The sequence below is a fragment of the Lutra lutra genome, chromosome 8 (assembly GCF_902655055.1).
Source record: "Lutra lutra chromosome 8, mLutLut1.2, whole genome shotgun sequence".
Lineage (NCBI taxonomy): Eukaryota > Metazoa > Chordata > Mammalia > Carnivora > Mustelidae > Lutra > Lutra lutra.
The window spans coordinates 4,600,549-4,615,504 of NC_062285.1; the positions used below are offsets into that span (position 1 = coordinate 4,600,549).

The window sequence follows — 14,956 nt, forward strand, 5'->3', positions numbered from 1 at the left end:
TATATAAAGCATTAGAACAGTACCCAGACATAGCAAATGCTCCATGAATATTAGGTATCATTATTTGTATTTTTTGCAGGAAACACTAGAACTATCACTTATATATACTGTCTACCAAAGAATATTATTAGCAATTAGCTCTCTTGTCAGCTCTTGTAGATGTGACGTAGTATACTTTTTAACAGCATAATGCTAGACCAGACTGATTGGATATAAATCCTGATACTGCCACTGACAACTTTGAGTCCCTGACCAGTTTCATTGATGCGTGCTGCCAGCCTCTTCATTATACCTCATTTATAAGTACTTGCCTTATATAGTTGCTGTAAGGATTATGAGTCAATGCATAGAACTCATATAAACCTCTAAATGCTTAGAATGGTGCTGGAACGAAACAGCCGTTCCCTAAATTTCTTGCTGCTGTTATTAACTCTAAGAAACATTGACTCGTCCATTTTAATACCGAGAGGGCCTTAGAATTTAGCACAACTTCTTTTATAGACGAGAGCGTGAAGCTCTGAAATTTCACAGCTAGATACTAAATGTTTGTCCTGTATTTCCTAACTCCTAATTTAATGTTCTGTTTGCCATGCTTCCTCTACAAAATGTCTCTAAAGGGATGTATTAGTAGCATTAACCAGCAAAACAATCACCATCATTCATGTAACCACATTTAAGGAGCTTTTCTATGCAAATACTAAGTTGCTAGATGTAAATGACATTTAAATAATAATGTTTCTGCCCTTTGGGAGCTTAAGAGGATCCACTGAATATTATACACTGCTTGTATAACAGGAGTCTAAGTCCATACTGATCCTTTAAGGATTTTATAACATACTCCTTTTAACAGATTTGAAATAATGCTCTCCATGGTAGAAAGATAATACTGTGGGGCATCTGGGTGGCTCAGTCAGTTAAGCCACTGACCCTTGATTTCTGCTGAGGCTATGATCTCGGGATCCTGAGATCAAGCCACTACCACCACCACCCCTACACTCTGCCCAGGCTACCCTGCCAGGCTCTGCACTCATCCGGGAGCCTGTTTGTCTCCACCACCCTCTCCCCCCACTATCATGTTCACGCATGCACTCTCTCTCTCTCTCTTGCCCTCTCTCTCAAATAAATAAAATTTAAAAATTTTTTTAAAAAGATAATACCATGCCTGTGATCTACCAGTAGTGAACTCTGTAAATTTTGTTTTTCTAATAAAATTGATGAATTTGTAGAATAATTACCAGGGTTAAAAGCCCAGTCTTAAGCCAGGCTAGCTGTAGTATAAACTCAGATCTAAGGATTCCTGTTCCCTGTAAGGGAATGTAACTTTCTGGATAGGCTATTTTCAAAACATATTTTAAACCAAATTAGGGCATTTAAACAAATAATTAAGCCAGTTCTTGATAACTCAAGATTGTCATATTATTAGTGTTTATGTAGTTGCTAAAAATAAAATGATTACCCACATTAGTTCCTAAGGTTATCTGTTCCCACATCAAATGACAGCTTGTTAACAGTTTTATTGAGATGCAATTTGCATATGATAACATTTATCCATTTTAAGTGTGCAGTTCAGTGAATATTAGTAAATTTATACAGTTGTGCAACTATTACCACAATCCACTGCTAGAACATTTTCATCACCAAAAATATTACAAGTTTGTATGCACCCAGTCCCCCCTTGTACCCACATTCCTAGGCAGCCACTTAACCTTTCCATCTGTATATATTTGTATTTCTGGACATCGCACGTAAATGCAATCACAATATATAATCTTTCAGTTCATCCATATTATGGCTTGCATGAATATTTCATTCCTTTTTATTGCTAAATAATATTCCATTATATGAACTGAATATTCCACATTTTCTGTGTGTATGCTGGCTTACAGCATACATTGTAGATGCTCAGCTGTGTTCTACACTTAGAGATGTTGCAAGATGTATCTGCTATTTGGGGCTCACAAATAACAAAATTGAAGAAACCCTAGTAGGGTAAGGGATAATAGTCTACATGAGTTTGGGCTCCAGCAGAACCTTTATAAAGTGGGAGACAATTTCTAATAGCAAAGATGCTAAGCAGTCAGAACAGTCCACTACATTGCATGTTTGACCCAAATGAATGAATGGTTTCAGTAACATTTGTCATTGTTTTTTGCCTAATTTGCAAAGAAACTGATAACCTGAGTAGTTAAGTGCCCTGAATATCAACAAATGTTCACTACAGAGAATAGTTTACATCGTTATTTCTACATTCATGGTACCCTTGGCACTTACAGATTAAAATTTTAAATTTTAGCTGTTTGTGAGTTATGCATAGTAGTTTGTGATTAGGACCAGGCATTAATTTGAGTTCCACTGCTGGTGTGTGGGACCAGCTTCCTTAGCCTAGCAGCAGATTTCAGCACTACTCTTGTTTTCTTGTTTTACCACATAGGAACTGATTCTCCTTATCGATCTGGAGGTATCACACACAGTTTTCAGTTATACCGTGCATATTTTAGGTGCCCTGTGCCTCAGGTCTTCTTGCTGATGTCAGTAACCTCGTCTGCTATATTGCTATCTTTAGTCCTTCTTTTTTGCTTGTCTTTTTTTTTTTTTTTTTTTTTTTTTTTTTTTGCTAAGACTTCATTTATTTATTTGAGAGAGAGATAGCAAGAGAGCACAACGTGGGGCATTGGGGGTCGGGCGGGGTGAGGGAGAAGCAGGCTCTCTGCTGAGCAGGGAGCCCAGCTCAGGGCTGCATCCCAGGACCCTGGCATCATGACCTGAGCCAAAGGCAGACGCTAAACTGACTGAGCCACCCAGGTGCCCCTTTCGCTTGCTTTTTAAAATCATTCCTTTGCTAAATCATTTTGGTTGTTCTTTTGTAAACCCCTAAATATATCTACCTTATTATAAGGCAGTATCCTTACATTTTCTTCCTTTTTCATTGGAAGAATTATCTCATTTATGTTGTCCAGTACATTTTCTGAAAATGTTCATTGAGCTTCCTTTCTGCTATTTTTTTTTAAAGATTTTATTTATTTATTTGACAGACAGAGATCACAAGTAGGCAGAGAGACAGGCAGAGAGAGAGGAAGGGAAGCAGGCTCCCTGCTGAGCAGAGAGCCTGATGTGGGGCTCAATCCCAGGACCCTGGGATCATGACCTGAGCCGAAGGCAGAGGCTTTAACCCGCTGAGCCACCCAGGCGCCCCCTTTTCTGCTATTTTTTTTTAATGTTTTTTATTTTTTCAGCATAACAGTATTCATTATTTTTGCCTTTTCTGCTATTTTTAAGTCTAATTCAGCTCTTAATTATTTGCCATGACAGAAGAGGGCAGTGACAAAATCATAATTGAAAACATGATTTGGCTTAAGAATGAATTAACATAATTTTTCTCTTTACCATTGTAATTGTTTTGTTAGACTAAAAGTAGTGTAAAATCATTTACATTAAAATAAAATCATTACATTGGTTAAAAACACACCAAATGACAGGAAAAGAAGTATGGATGTTAGGCTAAGGAACAGTCACAATGGGGTTAATAGGAAACAGAATTTAATACACCAAGCTAGTTTCTACATGTATTAGTTTATTTTCTGCCTGAAATGTTGTAATTGTTTAAATATATGAAAAAAGGATTGGAAAAAAATTATGGAAAAGATGAAGGACTGTCCTTTCTTATATCACCCTTTAATACCTCTTTAAATGAACTCTGCTTAGTATCTTCTGGAAAGGCCACTTACAATTTTAACGTTTTATGAAATCAAAGTTTTTTTCCCACAAGGATTTAAAATAGCTATTACATTTGGAGTCTGACCCCTGTGAAAGATAACTGTATGTCTTTCCAAGATTTTTAAAAGTTGGCACGATCTTACATGATTCCTGGGCACAACTTGTTTATTGGATTCTTTTTTTCCATGGGTATTCAAAATAAATAGGTACTTGTTATTGAATTGGGAAAAAATAGCATAACTATAAAACTGATTATAGCTTATACTGGAAAGAATCTTGCCATCTGATTGGAAATATTTTTCCAGTTTGTTGACCTATTTGAAATTCCTAAGAACTATTTTTCTTTCCAGCTTACAAACATCAAATTCATTCTGAGGTCAGTTTGGTTGATTCTAGGGACTAAAAAAATGAATAACTTTGGTTTTGTGTTCTTAAAACTTAAGGACATATTTACTGAATATTTTAACTGCCACTATGATTACTACTCTGTAATGAATATTTGCGCTGGATTAAAAATAATCTTATGAGAAATCATAATTGATGCTTCTCAACTCAGTCCCCACTGTTGCTCTTATTAAGCATGTAGTATGTGATAGCATTTAACCTAGAGTAGTGTTTTTAAACAGCATGATCTATGGATACATATGGTATGAAGGTCGTTTTTCTTATAATCTTTTAGCATTGTTTATGATACTGTATCTTTGTATTGTTTAGACGTATGAATTCTAACGTGTTTCAGATGTCATGTTGGTTTCACCTAAATTCCTCATTCCAGTGTTTTATCAAAAATCATACTGTTTTCTTTATCGTTACTTTTTCAGCAGTGGCAAGAAAAACCAATTCCTTGAGTTATCTGGCTCCACTGAAGAGGCTCTTGTGGGGAGAAATATGAGCTTTAAGAGTAATAAAAGGCTTAGTGTGCTTTAATCTTTCACAAATAAATATTTAGGAAATGTTTGCTTAATTATCTTACGATCTTTCTGCATCTATTTCTAATTATTATTAGTAGAACTGTATTTCACTATGCCAGGAACCTTGGTGGAAACCGAGCTGGCATAGGGAGGAAGAGGGAAAAATCTGCCAGTTTTGTCACTGAGCCCTCTTTTTTTTTTTTTTTTAAGATTTTATTTATTTATTTGACACACAGAGAGAGATCACAAGTGGGCAGAGAGACAGGCAGAGAGAGAGGGGTAGTAGGCTCCCTGCTGAGCAGAGAGAGCCCAGTGAGGAGCTCGATCCCAGGACTCTAGGATCATGACCTGAGCTGAAGACAGAGGCTTAATCCACTGAGCCAACCAGTTGCCCCCATGCCCTCTTTCTAATCTGCTTCTCCTAACTTTGTTGCTATTCCTTAACCCCCTGGTGTGTATTGTGAGCAATATGGGAGCTGCCTCCTGACCAGTCTTCCCAACCAGTCCTGATGCCATCCTTCTTGTTACTTAAAATTCCATAGCGGATTGCTGCCACCATACATATTCAAGATCAAGTCCATACTCTTTATAAGAGTCGTTACGTAAGGCCTTTTAGCTAGCCCTTCCTTATTTCTCTTGATACCCAAACATAAGGAACTACTTGCAGTTCCCTGAATGTAATTCATTTCACTCCCCCTTAACGTGTGCTGTTCCCTTTGCCCAAAAAGCCTTCCTGGCTCTCTCATGCTTTGCTAATTACTATGTCTCTTTGATTCAGCTTAGTATCGCTTAAATATTAATTCTTTTGTGAAGTCTTTTGACATCCTCTTTTTTTCTTGTAGCCATCTTCCCTTGTGTTCATATCAAAACATAAGCAAACTTCTCTTGATATTTAGCTTAGAAAACTACCTTATATTTGATTAAGCTTGTAAATTCTTGTAGCTGTAATAGCCATCTGTGGTATTTCTGTAACCTAGAATGAACAAAGACCGTGAGGATCAAGGGTGAGAAGTGGAATGAATATACAAGTGGAGAATGGCCTTACAATCCAGAAAGCTGAACAATAACTTTTTTAACAGTCAACCCACAGTGGCTAGGACTTGATCGATAACTGCCAGGTTCCCTAATTTTTATCCTTGTTTCCAACTTTGAACTAATCAGAGCAAGCCAAATATGTACCCCCCCCCCCCCCCCCCCCCACTCACAGAGGATATCCCACTCCTGCTTAGCTCACCTTCGGCGTCCCATGCCAACAGCCTCCAGTCAGGGCACACTTGAAACGTTCCCTTTTTTCCGCTGTGAGGCTTTCGCACTCTTCAGCCCGCCTTTGAATCTGCCTGAACACAAGTGATAGGTGGCTTTTTTTCCTCACTTGTTTCTATACAAGGGGGAAACATTTATTTTAGAATTATTTACATCCGAAGAGATTAGTGGTAAGTATAGTTTATAACCTGTATTTCTTGTGCTAACTATATTTTGTGATTTTTCTGCATGTTTATAAACATAGAGGTTTATATTTTATAAAGGCAAGGACAGGTTTTTGTTAAAAGGATTCTCTTGAATGGAAAGATAAACAGAAGAAAAATCTGTCACTTAATAGTAACAAAATCCTAGTCAAATTTTAATCTTACTTGAGATCTTTGTCTCAGATATAATTTTCAAAATTCCTTATTTGGTTAATTAAACCGTAATTTTAAAAAAAAATCAGTACATGGAAGAGATTTATTTATTTTTTTTTTAAGATTTTTTTTTATTTATTTATTTGACAGAGAGAGAGAGCACAGGCAGGCAGAGAGAGAGGAGGAAGCAGGCTCCCCGCTGAGCAGAGAGCCCAATGCGGGGCTCGATCCCAGGACCCCAGGATCATGACCTGAGCCGAAGGCAGCAGCTTAACCCACTGAGCCACCCAGGCGCCCCCATGGAAGAGATTTAAACATGAAATTCAAATTAAAGGCATTTGAGTTTTATTTATTATGTTGAGCATCCTTTATTCTTGTTTTTAAATGTTAGGCAAGAATGCATAATTTTATTAAATAATTTTTGCATCATATACTGCTTTTTATTTAACTTATCAGTTTAATATACTATATAAATAGATTTCTTACTATTGAACCATGTATATGTTCCTAAAATAACCCTGCTTGGTTTGGCAAATTATTTTTAATATGTCCACTAATTTTATAAAGGCCCTTTCACTTTTGTAAAGATTCCAAAAAAGACCAGGGGATAAATCTTGATTTTTTTTTTTTTGCATCCCGTCTTTATATTTCTACAATTGAATGACTAATAAAGTTACTTTAAGTAGTTTTGAACCTTTGAAAAAGATAGCTTTTTATCTGTCTAGAGCTTTGTTTTACTAAAGTTACTCTCGGTTAACTTTTTGCTTGAATTTTCTTTTAACAGTCATTCCCTTCGGAGAGGTAGCTCCTTCACATTTTTAACACCTGGCCCTCACTGGGACTTCACTTTGGTGAGTACCTGGGTATTTTATGTCAAGACATTGAGAGAATTAATTCCTAGGTTGTCTTTCAGTCTGGTGTACAACTCAGTTGTCTGCACTTCTTGAATATCTTGAGATACAGAGTTTCTGTCACCATCTTTGGCAGCCTAATTTAATTCTTTTTTCTTCTGCTAACAAGCTAAAAACAACTTTTATTTCAATTAAATATAAAATATTTTGAAAAATAGCAGATCTATTTGTTTTTAACCTTATGCAATCCTTTCTTTTATTCCTACAGTTTTAAAATTAAGAGAATATATTATGAAATATGAAGCTGTTTTTATGTACATACTCTAACAGCTTGTTTCTTGGTTGAAAAATATAAAAATGATTGCAGATGATATATATGATGAATGAATTATTTTCTGTTATTAATCATCCTAGTATCCTACTCTCATTATTTTTAGAATGAGGCTTTTACAGAGGCATCTAACCAGACAATTGGTTCTTTTTGTAATTAAGAAATTAGCTTATAATACTCATAAATAATGTATATACAAATAGAGCATGAGTCTTACATTTTCTTATTTGGAGGAAATAGCAAAAATCATTCTGTTTCTAGTTTGCCACGTTTTACCTGATCATGTGCTGATGGGTTCAGCAATGCATATTTAATTTGCATTCTGTTCTTTTGTATTTAATTTATATCTCTGTTGGGGACTTCTGTTTGAGATTTCTTTGCTCTTATACCAGTTACTTATATTAATTGGTCAGTTAAGGATTCATACCAAGTGTCTCCTGATTTTAATACAATTCTCTGTTCTCCTTGAGACTTTTTTTCATCTTGATTTTTTTCCTTTCATAGTTGACAAGCCTAAGCTCAAACAGAAAAACTTCAGGAGAGAAGTGTCTCCAAACTTAATTTTGCAAACCTATCAGCAAAAATATTTTGAACACATACCCTGCTATGTTTATTTAGGATTTTTATGTATGGACCAGCTTTATTAGTTAATAAGTCAAAGCACAGTACTCAACCTCGGGTGAAGTTCGTGATAGTGGATGTAAGTCCGTATTTCAAATAGCCATGACATTTTCACAGTGTGAGGTCAATTTCTGGGAACTGATTGGATCATTATTGTCTAACCTTATAATGTGGATGATGATGAGTTCATCATCTGTATATTAAATATTAGTAAACCTTATTTTTAAAGATTAATAAATACATAAATATTGAAGTTCTAACATTTTCCTCCTGCACTCCAGGGAAGATATCTTGCATATCCTCTGGGATGGTACATCCCTCTTGGGGAAAACACATTTGTAGAGTTCTCCCATGACAAAAGAAATAGCTCATGGTTCATGTGTTAAAACATTCGGAATGTGATTAAGGAGTGCTAAGAGATTAATAAACTTTCACATACATAGGTTGAGAAAAAAGAGGACAAAAAGTAAGCATTTGACTGAAGTAATTAGAGAAAGAACGTAGAATGAACCAAAAAAAATAGGTGGAAAAATGAAAATGGATAAAAATAAAATCATTGCCCAGTCATGATAAAATTCTTGGCAAACTGGGAATAGAACAGAACTTTCTTAGCCTGAGACCTGCCACAAACAACAAGTTTTGTAATGATAATATTTTAGAAACATTTCCTTAAAATTTTGGAAAAAAGCCTGCTCTCACCATGTCTATCCAGCATTTTACTGGTGCTTCTAGCCAACATAGTGAGACAGGAGTACAGGTGGTATTCAAATTAGAAAGAAAGAGACAATAGCATTTCATCGCTTAGGGACAATATGACTATCTACATAGACTGTCCTAGTGAATATTGATAGCAGCTATTAGAACTAAAAGTTCAAACAAAATTACTGGCCATAAAACTTATAAAAGGGATTCAATAAAATGTGTATATATACAGGCAATAAACAACTGTAATTTGTAAAGATGCTTATATTGAAGTAAAAACAATTTTTAAAACTATGAAAAGATCTGTGAGATTTTTGTTGGGAAAATTGGAAAGCATTAATAAAGAACATAGATACCAAGTTAAATGGAAAGATAGTCGTACAAGGAAAGACTCAGTAACCCAAAAATGTTAGTACTCCCTATATTAATTTATAAATTCAGTATAGTTCTGATAGAAATCCCACTAGAGGGGCGCCTGGGTGGCTCAGTGGTTAAAGCCTCTGCCTTTGGCTCAGGTCATGATCTCAAGGTCCTGGGATCGAGTCCCGCATCGGGCTCTCTGCTCAGCGGGGAGCCTGCCTCCTCCTCCTCTCTCTCTCTCTGCCTGCCTCTCTGCCTACTTGTGATCTGTCTGTCAAATTAAAAAAAAAAAAAAAAAGAAATCCCACTAGAGTGTAATAGATCTCACTCTATAATTCAGAAAGAAAGTAGAAAGCCCAGAGCAGCGGAAGTATTGTGCAAGTCAGGGAACATATGTCTTGACTTTATTAGCTGTTAAGGCTTACTCCACAGGTACAGTGATTATGGAATCACAGTGTGGATAAAAGTCTAGGTAAACAGACCAATGCCATAAGATTGAGAACCCAGAAACTGACATATGTATGAGACCTTCATGCATCGTAGTCATTAGAAGGAATGGTGCCTGCAACAGTGGTCTTCACGGTGGGGACAGTTAGCTCTGCCGTCTCATACTATATACAAACAAATAAATTCTGGATAGATTGAATATGTATATAGGAAAAGAAAACTTCAGAATGTTTAAAAGAAAATATAGTAGAATATTTTAAAATCTGTTAAATGTCTTTCTACATATATAAACACATGTACATAATTTTATATAAATGTGTAGGTACAATCATGAATGAGCTTTTCCCCTCAGTACACTTCTTTTTATTTGGCAGTTTCCTCCTTTCCTCTCTCCTCCCCTGTCAATCCTTCCATCCCAGCCTCCACTCTAACCTGTGTCAGCAATACCATACCTGTCCCTCTGTTTTGCTCATATAATTATTTACACACACACACACATACACACACAGAGAGAGACTCACAAATAAGATATACATAAATGCAGGATCTTTGCTTTGTTTTTTCCAGAATTAGGATCATATTATTCTTATTTTTCTAGATCTTCTGGATATGACCTTAAGATCAATAAGGATTTCTTGTCACCTCATTTTTAGTTTTTTCCAATCCTGATTTATATTTTTCTTTCAAGTTTTCTATCATTTTCCTAATGCCTTTAGCTAACTTTGGAATAGTATGTCATAGTTTTGCTCTGCTTCTTTGAGCATTTCATTCCAAAGTACTTTCATTCCCAATAGGGATATTATTCTTCCCCTTTTCCCTTTTTTCTTAGAGTCATTTTGTGTAGGATTTGACTTGGAGAATTTTCTGTTCATTTTAATGTGAATTTAGTTTTTCTGAATTTTACAAAGAGGCTTGGTTCAGATAACTTTTCTAACTTAACAGAACTCCCTCTCTTTTTATGGTTCCTTGCTTCTGCGATTTCCAGGCTCTGTCAATTCCCCACTTCCATCTGGACTCCGTCTTTCCTTTTCTCCAGTGTCCCTGTCCTGCTCCATTCTGATTCCACTACCACCAGTTTCTCCTTGGAGTGGAGTTAGGTCCTGGAAGGGAACCCTAGCTGGTCAGTTTTGAGAGTTCACAAGAGCTAGACTATGTCCCAGGTCATCTGAAAAGTTATTTTGAGGTGTGAGTGGGTGATGTGTTACTTAAGGATTCTTCAGTAGTGATGAAGGACAGAAATGAGATTGTATACAGTTTCACCACTACAGGCACCAGAAGGGCTGAGTGAGCGTGGAGTATGTTGTCTTCCAGTAGATAAATCCTGCTTCTGGCAACAAGTCTTAATTTACTTTGGGCCATGAGAAAAGGGTATTTTTTTTCTAGTGAAGACCCTCCCCCTTCCATAGGATAAATAATATGATTTTTTAAAAACTCGTTGCTTTTATGTTTAAAATATATTTTACTTTTTCTCTAGTAAGTACAGTTAGCCCTTGACTTACTAAGAGTTCATTTCTGAAAAAACTTTACATAAAGTTTTTTGATAGGGTGAAACTTGGCAGCATGAGATGATTCAAGCCAGGGGGACTATATAAACAGTAAATATGCTAGAGATCATTTATGATCATCCCTCAAAAATAATTTTTTTTCAAAAATAATTATGAATAGGGGCGCCTGGGTGGCTCAGTGGGTTAAGCCGCTGCCTTCGGCTCAGGTCATGATCTCAGGGTCCTGGGATCGAGTCCCGCATCGGGCTCTCTGCTCAGCAAGAAGCCTGCTTCCCTCTCTCTCTCTGCCTGCCTCTCTGTCTACTTGTGATCTCTCTCTGTCAAATAAATAAATAAAATCTTTAAAAAAAATAATAATTATGAATAGAGCTTCACTTTTTTAAAGTGATTTTTCTGGTTTTATGGAGTCTCTGTTTAATGAAGTAACATGCATTCCTTCTATATAAGAATGAAATCTTTTTTTTCTTATAGAAAAGAAAGCGGAGAGCGAAAGATGATGATGTCATAAGCCTTAACAGCCTTGATTTAAAGGTAAGCCTTTCTTCTTGTCAAAGAAAAGCATTTAAAAATATGCAGATAATATTTTATTTTTGTGCTATAAGGATGATAAATGCTAATTTTTAAAAAATTATAAGTTCAAAACTAAATAATATGGACTCTTACAGATATCTTCTTTTTTCTGTTGTACTTTGTTAAGAATGAGGTAAAAGCCTCCCTAAGAACAATGTTAGGCTTTAGCTAGTGATCTCACACTCAGATGTCTGAAGAGGCCAGGCCTACTGTGTATGCAAGGAGGAAGGAAGCGAGGGACCGTGATGGAAAAAAGAAACACGCCCTCCTGCAAGAGGCAGCTGCTACTGTGCTCTAGCTCACAGCTGCTTGTAGGACTGTCAAAATCTGGATTTTTATGTGAAAGCTCCCAATCTTTATATGTTGGACCATGCAAACCAAACAGCTTGTCTGTAGGTCAGAAGTGTCTGTGTGTTTCCAATGTGTGACCTGTGACAAACCAAAATCCAGTGCACACTTAAAAAATGATTATGTATCCTTTATGTAAAATTGTATTTAAGTCCCAAAACTTGGTATCTGTGGAATTACTTAGTCCATTTTTGTCAACTGGCAAACTTTACAGAACCATCTTGGTTTTAAGGAACCTTTTTAAAGATTGTTACATAAAGGTTATACATTTTTAAAGTGAGATTTTAAAAATGTTTGACATCATGTGTAATGATGGCAAATTTTTATAGGTTTGCCCATCAACATTTTACCAAATCCAGCAAGCCAGATTTGCAGGGGAGAGGGTGGCATGTGTACATAGGTAATATGTTTACGGGAGAACTCTGTTTTAAGTGTTAAGGCGTTTTGCAAAACAGTTTTAGTTACATTTAAAAATCCTGTATTCAAAGAAAGAAAAAAAAGGATGAAATGACCGCCCTGAGTATTTTTAGGTATGCTTCAAATCAGATCACATACAGAAATAGACAGTATTTATAGTTTGCCACAGTAAAATCCATGGTCAAATCTACTGAAAAATAATCCTCCTTTTGTTTATCCCAACTTCACCAATTCCCATCATGTGATCAAATTATTGTCATTATATCTATTTGCCGCCTCTACCCTAGATTATTTTGAAGAAAATCCTTTATGTTGTATCATGTTATCATGTATCATGTATCATGTTGTATCAGATTGAGTGTTCACACTTCCTTGATTTGTCTTACACCTTTTTTGGTTTGGTTTTGTTCGTTTTGTCTGTTTGAATTGGAATTCATATAAGGTCCATACATTGTGATTATCTCTCTTCACTGTCTTTTAATTTGTAGGTTCCCTCTCTAGCTTTTCTTTTTTTTTTTTTAAGAGTTTTTTGTCGTTGAAGAAGTAAGCATGTGTAGAGCCCTTCACATCCTGCATATGCACGATTGCATCTCCGTGGTATCATTTCTTCTGTTCCTCTCTTCCCTTTATTCCTGATAAACTGATCTAGAGATTGTTTTGGGCAAAATTAATTCTCATTGCCTAGATTTCTTTTATCATTGAGGGTTGCAAAGTGGTAACAATGTGCCTTTATCAGTCATTTTTATTAACTAGATTACTTCTGTAAAAAGAAAACTCCCCTTGGGGTGCCCGAGTGGCTCAATTGGTTAAGCATCTGCCTTTGGCTTGGGTCATGATCCCAGGGTGCTGGGATGGAGCCCCACATCGAGCTCCATGTTAGGCTCCCTGCTTAGTCGGGAGCCTGCTTCTCTCTCTTCCTCTCTCCACCCCCTCACCCCGCTCTTGCATGCTCTCTCTCAAATAAATAAATAAAATCTTAAAAAAAAAAAGAAAACTCTCCTCACCAACCATCTGGTGACTACAAGATACTTAAACTAAAGGTAAACAAGTGCATGATTCTTTTTATCAGTTTTCAAGTGATGCGTTTTATTCATTAAAATTCTCTAAAAGTAATTAGTGATTTTTTTTTTCTTTTTAATGTGATTATGAACATACGGATATTAGCACATTTGTAGTGTTTTAATCCACTTCCATTATTACGCTTACAATGCTCAAATTACCCTATCTTTGGCGTCAGAGTGGTGCCAATGTCCTTATTTCCCCAGTTTCATTATATAATTATATAATTGACATTTAACATAATGTAAATGTAAGGAATGCAATGTATTGATTTCCTGTATCCTTTAACATGACCCTCACTTTATATCTAGAAGCTAAATGGTCTCCCTTTCTTCCAGGATGACAAGTTCTTCCAGGCCTACTTGTATATTTTGTTGTTGTTTCTGCTCCATACCTGGAAACTGCCCTATTTCTAAAAACCCTGCTTTCCTTAGGAAATGGTAGAGGCTTAAACCTGTGCATTATGAACACTCCTTGCTGCTGTATTGATTCTTGTTTCTGTGCCTTTTTAATGGACAAATCTAGGAAACGTATATCACTTTTTCAGATATAATAAATTTTGAGTTTGTACTGATATTTCAGATTGGAGGCTATAGTGTTTTTTACTCAGTTGCATTAATCTTCCTGTCTAGATCTCTCCAGCCACACCAAAAATCTAGGTCTTGGGACACTGACATAACTATTCACTTGATTTACTCACAGTTCAAAGACAACAGTCTGCATTACTGCAGATTGTTACTGCTACTATGTTAATATAAATGAGACAATTATTGAAAATATTGTATGTTTTATTTTTCAGATTTTTTGTTTTTTGCATATTAGTTATAATATGTACAGCTTATTATGTTAAATTATTGAACTAGTATTTTTTTTTTTTTTAAGAGAGAGAGAGTGTGAGCGGGGAGGGACAGAAGGAGAGAGAGAGAGAATCCTCAAGCAGACTCCCCAGTGAGTGTGGAGCCCAACGTGGGGCTCAATCCCAGGACCCTGAGGTCAGAACCCGAGCCAAAGCCAAGAGTTGGATGCTTAACTAACTGCACCACCCAGGTGCCCCTGAACTAGTACTTTTCTGTGTGTAATTATGGCAACAATTTACTTGTTCCTTTTTATTTTCAATTTTTAAGAACTACTTTTTAAACTTAATTTTTCTTATAATCATGTAACAAAACTGTATGGAATTTCAAAGTCAGGTCTACAGGATTCTTGTTTCTATTCCTGGGTCTTCTACCCTACTTCTTTCTTCCATAAAAAATCCCTTTTTTTGTTTTTTAAATTTTATGGTTTATTCTTTCACTTTTTAAAAATAGAAGCAATTGCATGTATATTTGTGTATCCCACTCTCTTGGCTAAACAGTAGAATGCTGTCTTTATTATATGCTCTATTTTATTCTTTCCTTACTTGTTTTGCTTGTGTGTTTTGCTTTGGTATGTCTTTCCATATTTAGGAAGGTTCATGTTTTTGTTCTCTTGGATATTTTTGCCTTCAGTTTCCCCTTTTTAG

The 14,956-nt window shown here is 35.9% G+C and overlaps 1 protein-coding gene across 1 annotated transcript in view; it reads left to right on the forward strand.

Moving 5' to 3' along the window:
* NET1 (neuroepithelial cell transforming 1) overlaps positions 1 to 14,956 on the forward strand; it is a 61,951-nt gene that overhangs the window by 12,575 nt on the left and 34,420 nt on the right. Inside the window, exons 2-3 of the mRNA XM_047740768.1 lie at positions 7,029 to 7,095; positions 11,533 to 11,592. Coding sequence (XP_047596724.1) covers positions 7,029 to 7,095; positions 11,533 to 11,592 — 127 coding nt within the window. The remainder of the gene's footprint in view (positions 1 to 7,028; positions 7,096 to 11,532; positions 11,593 to 14,956) is intronic.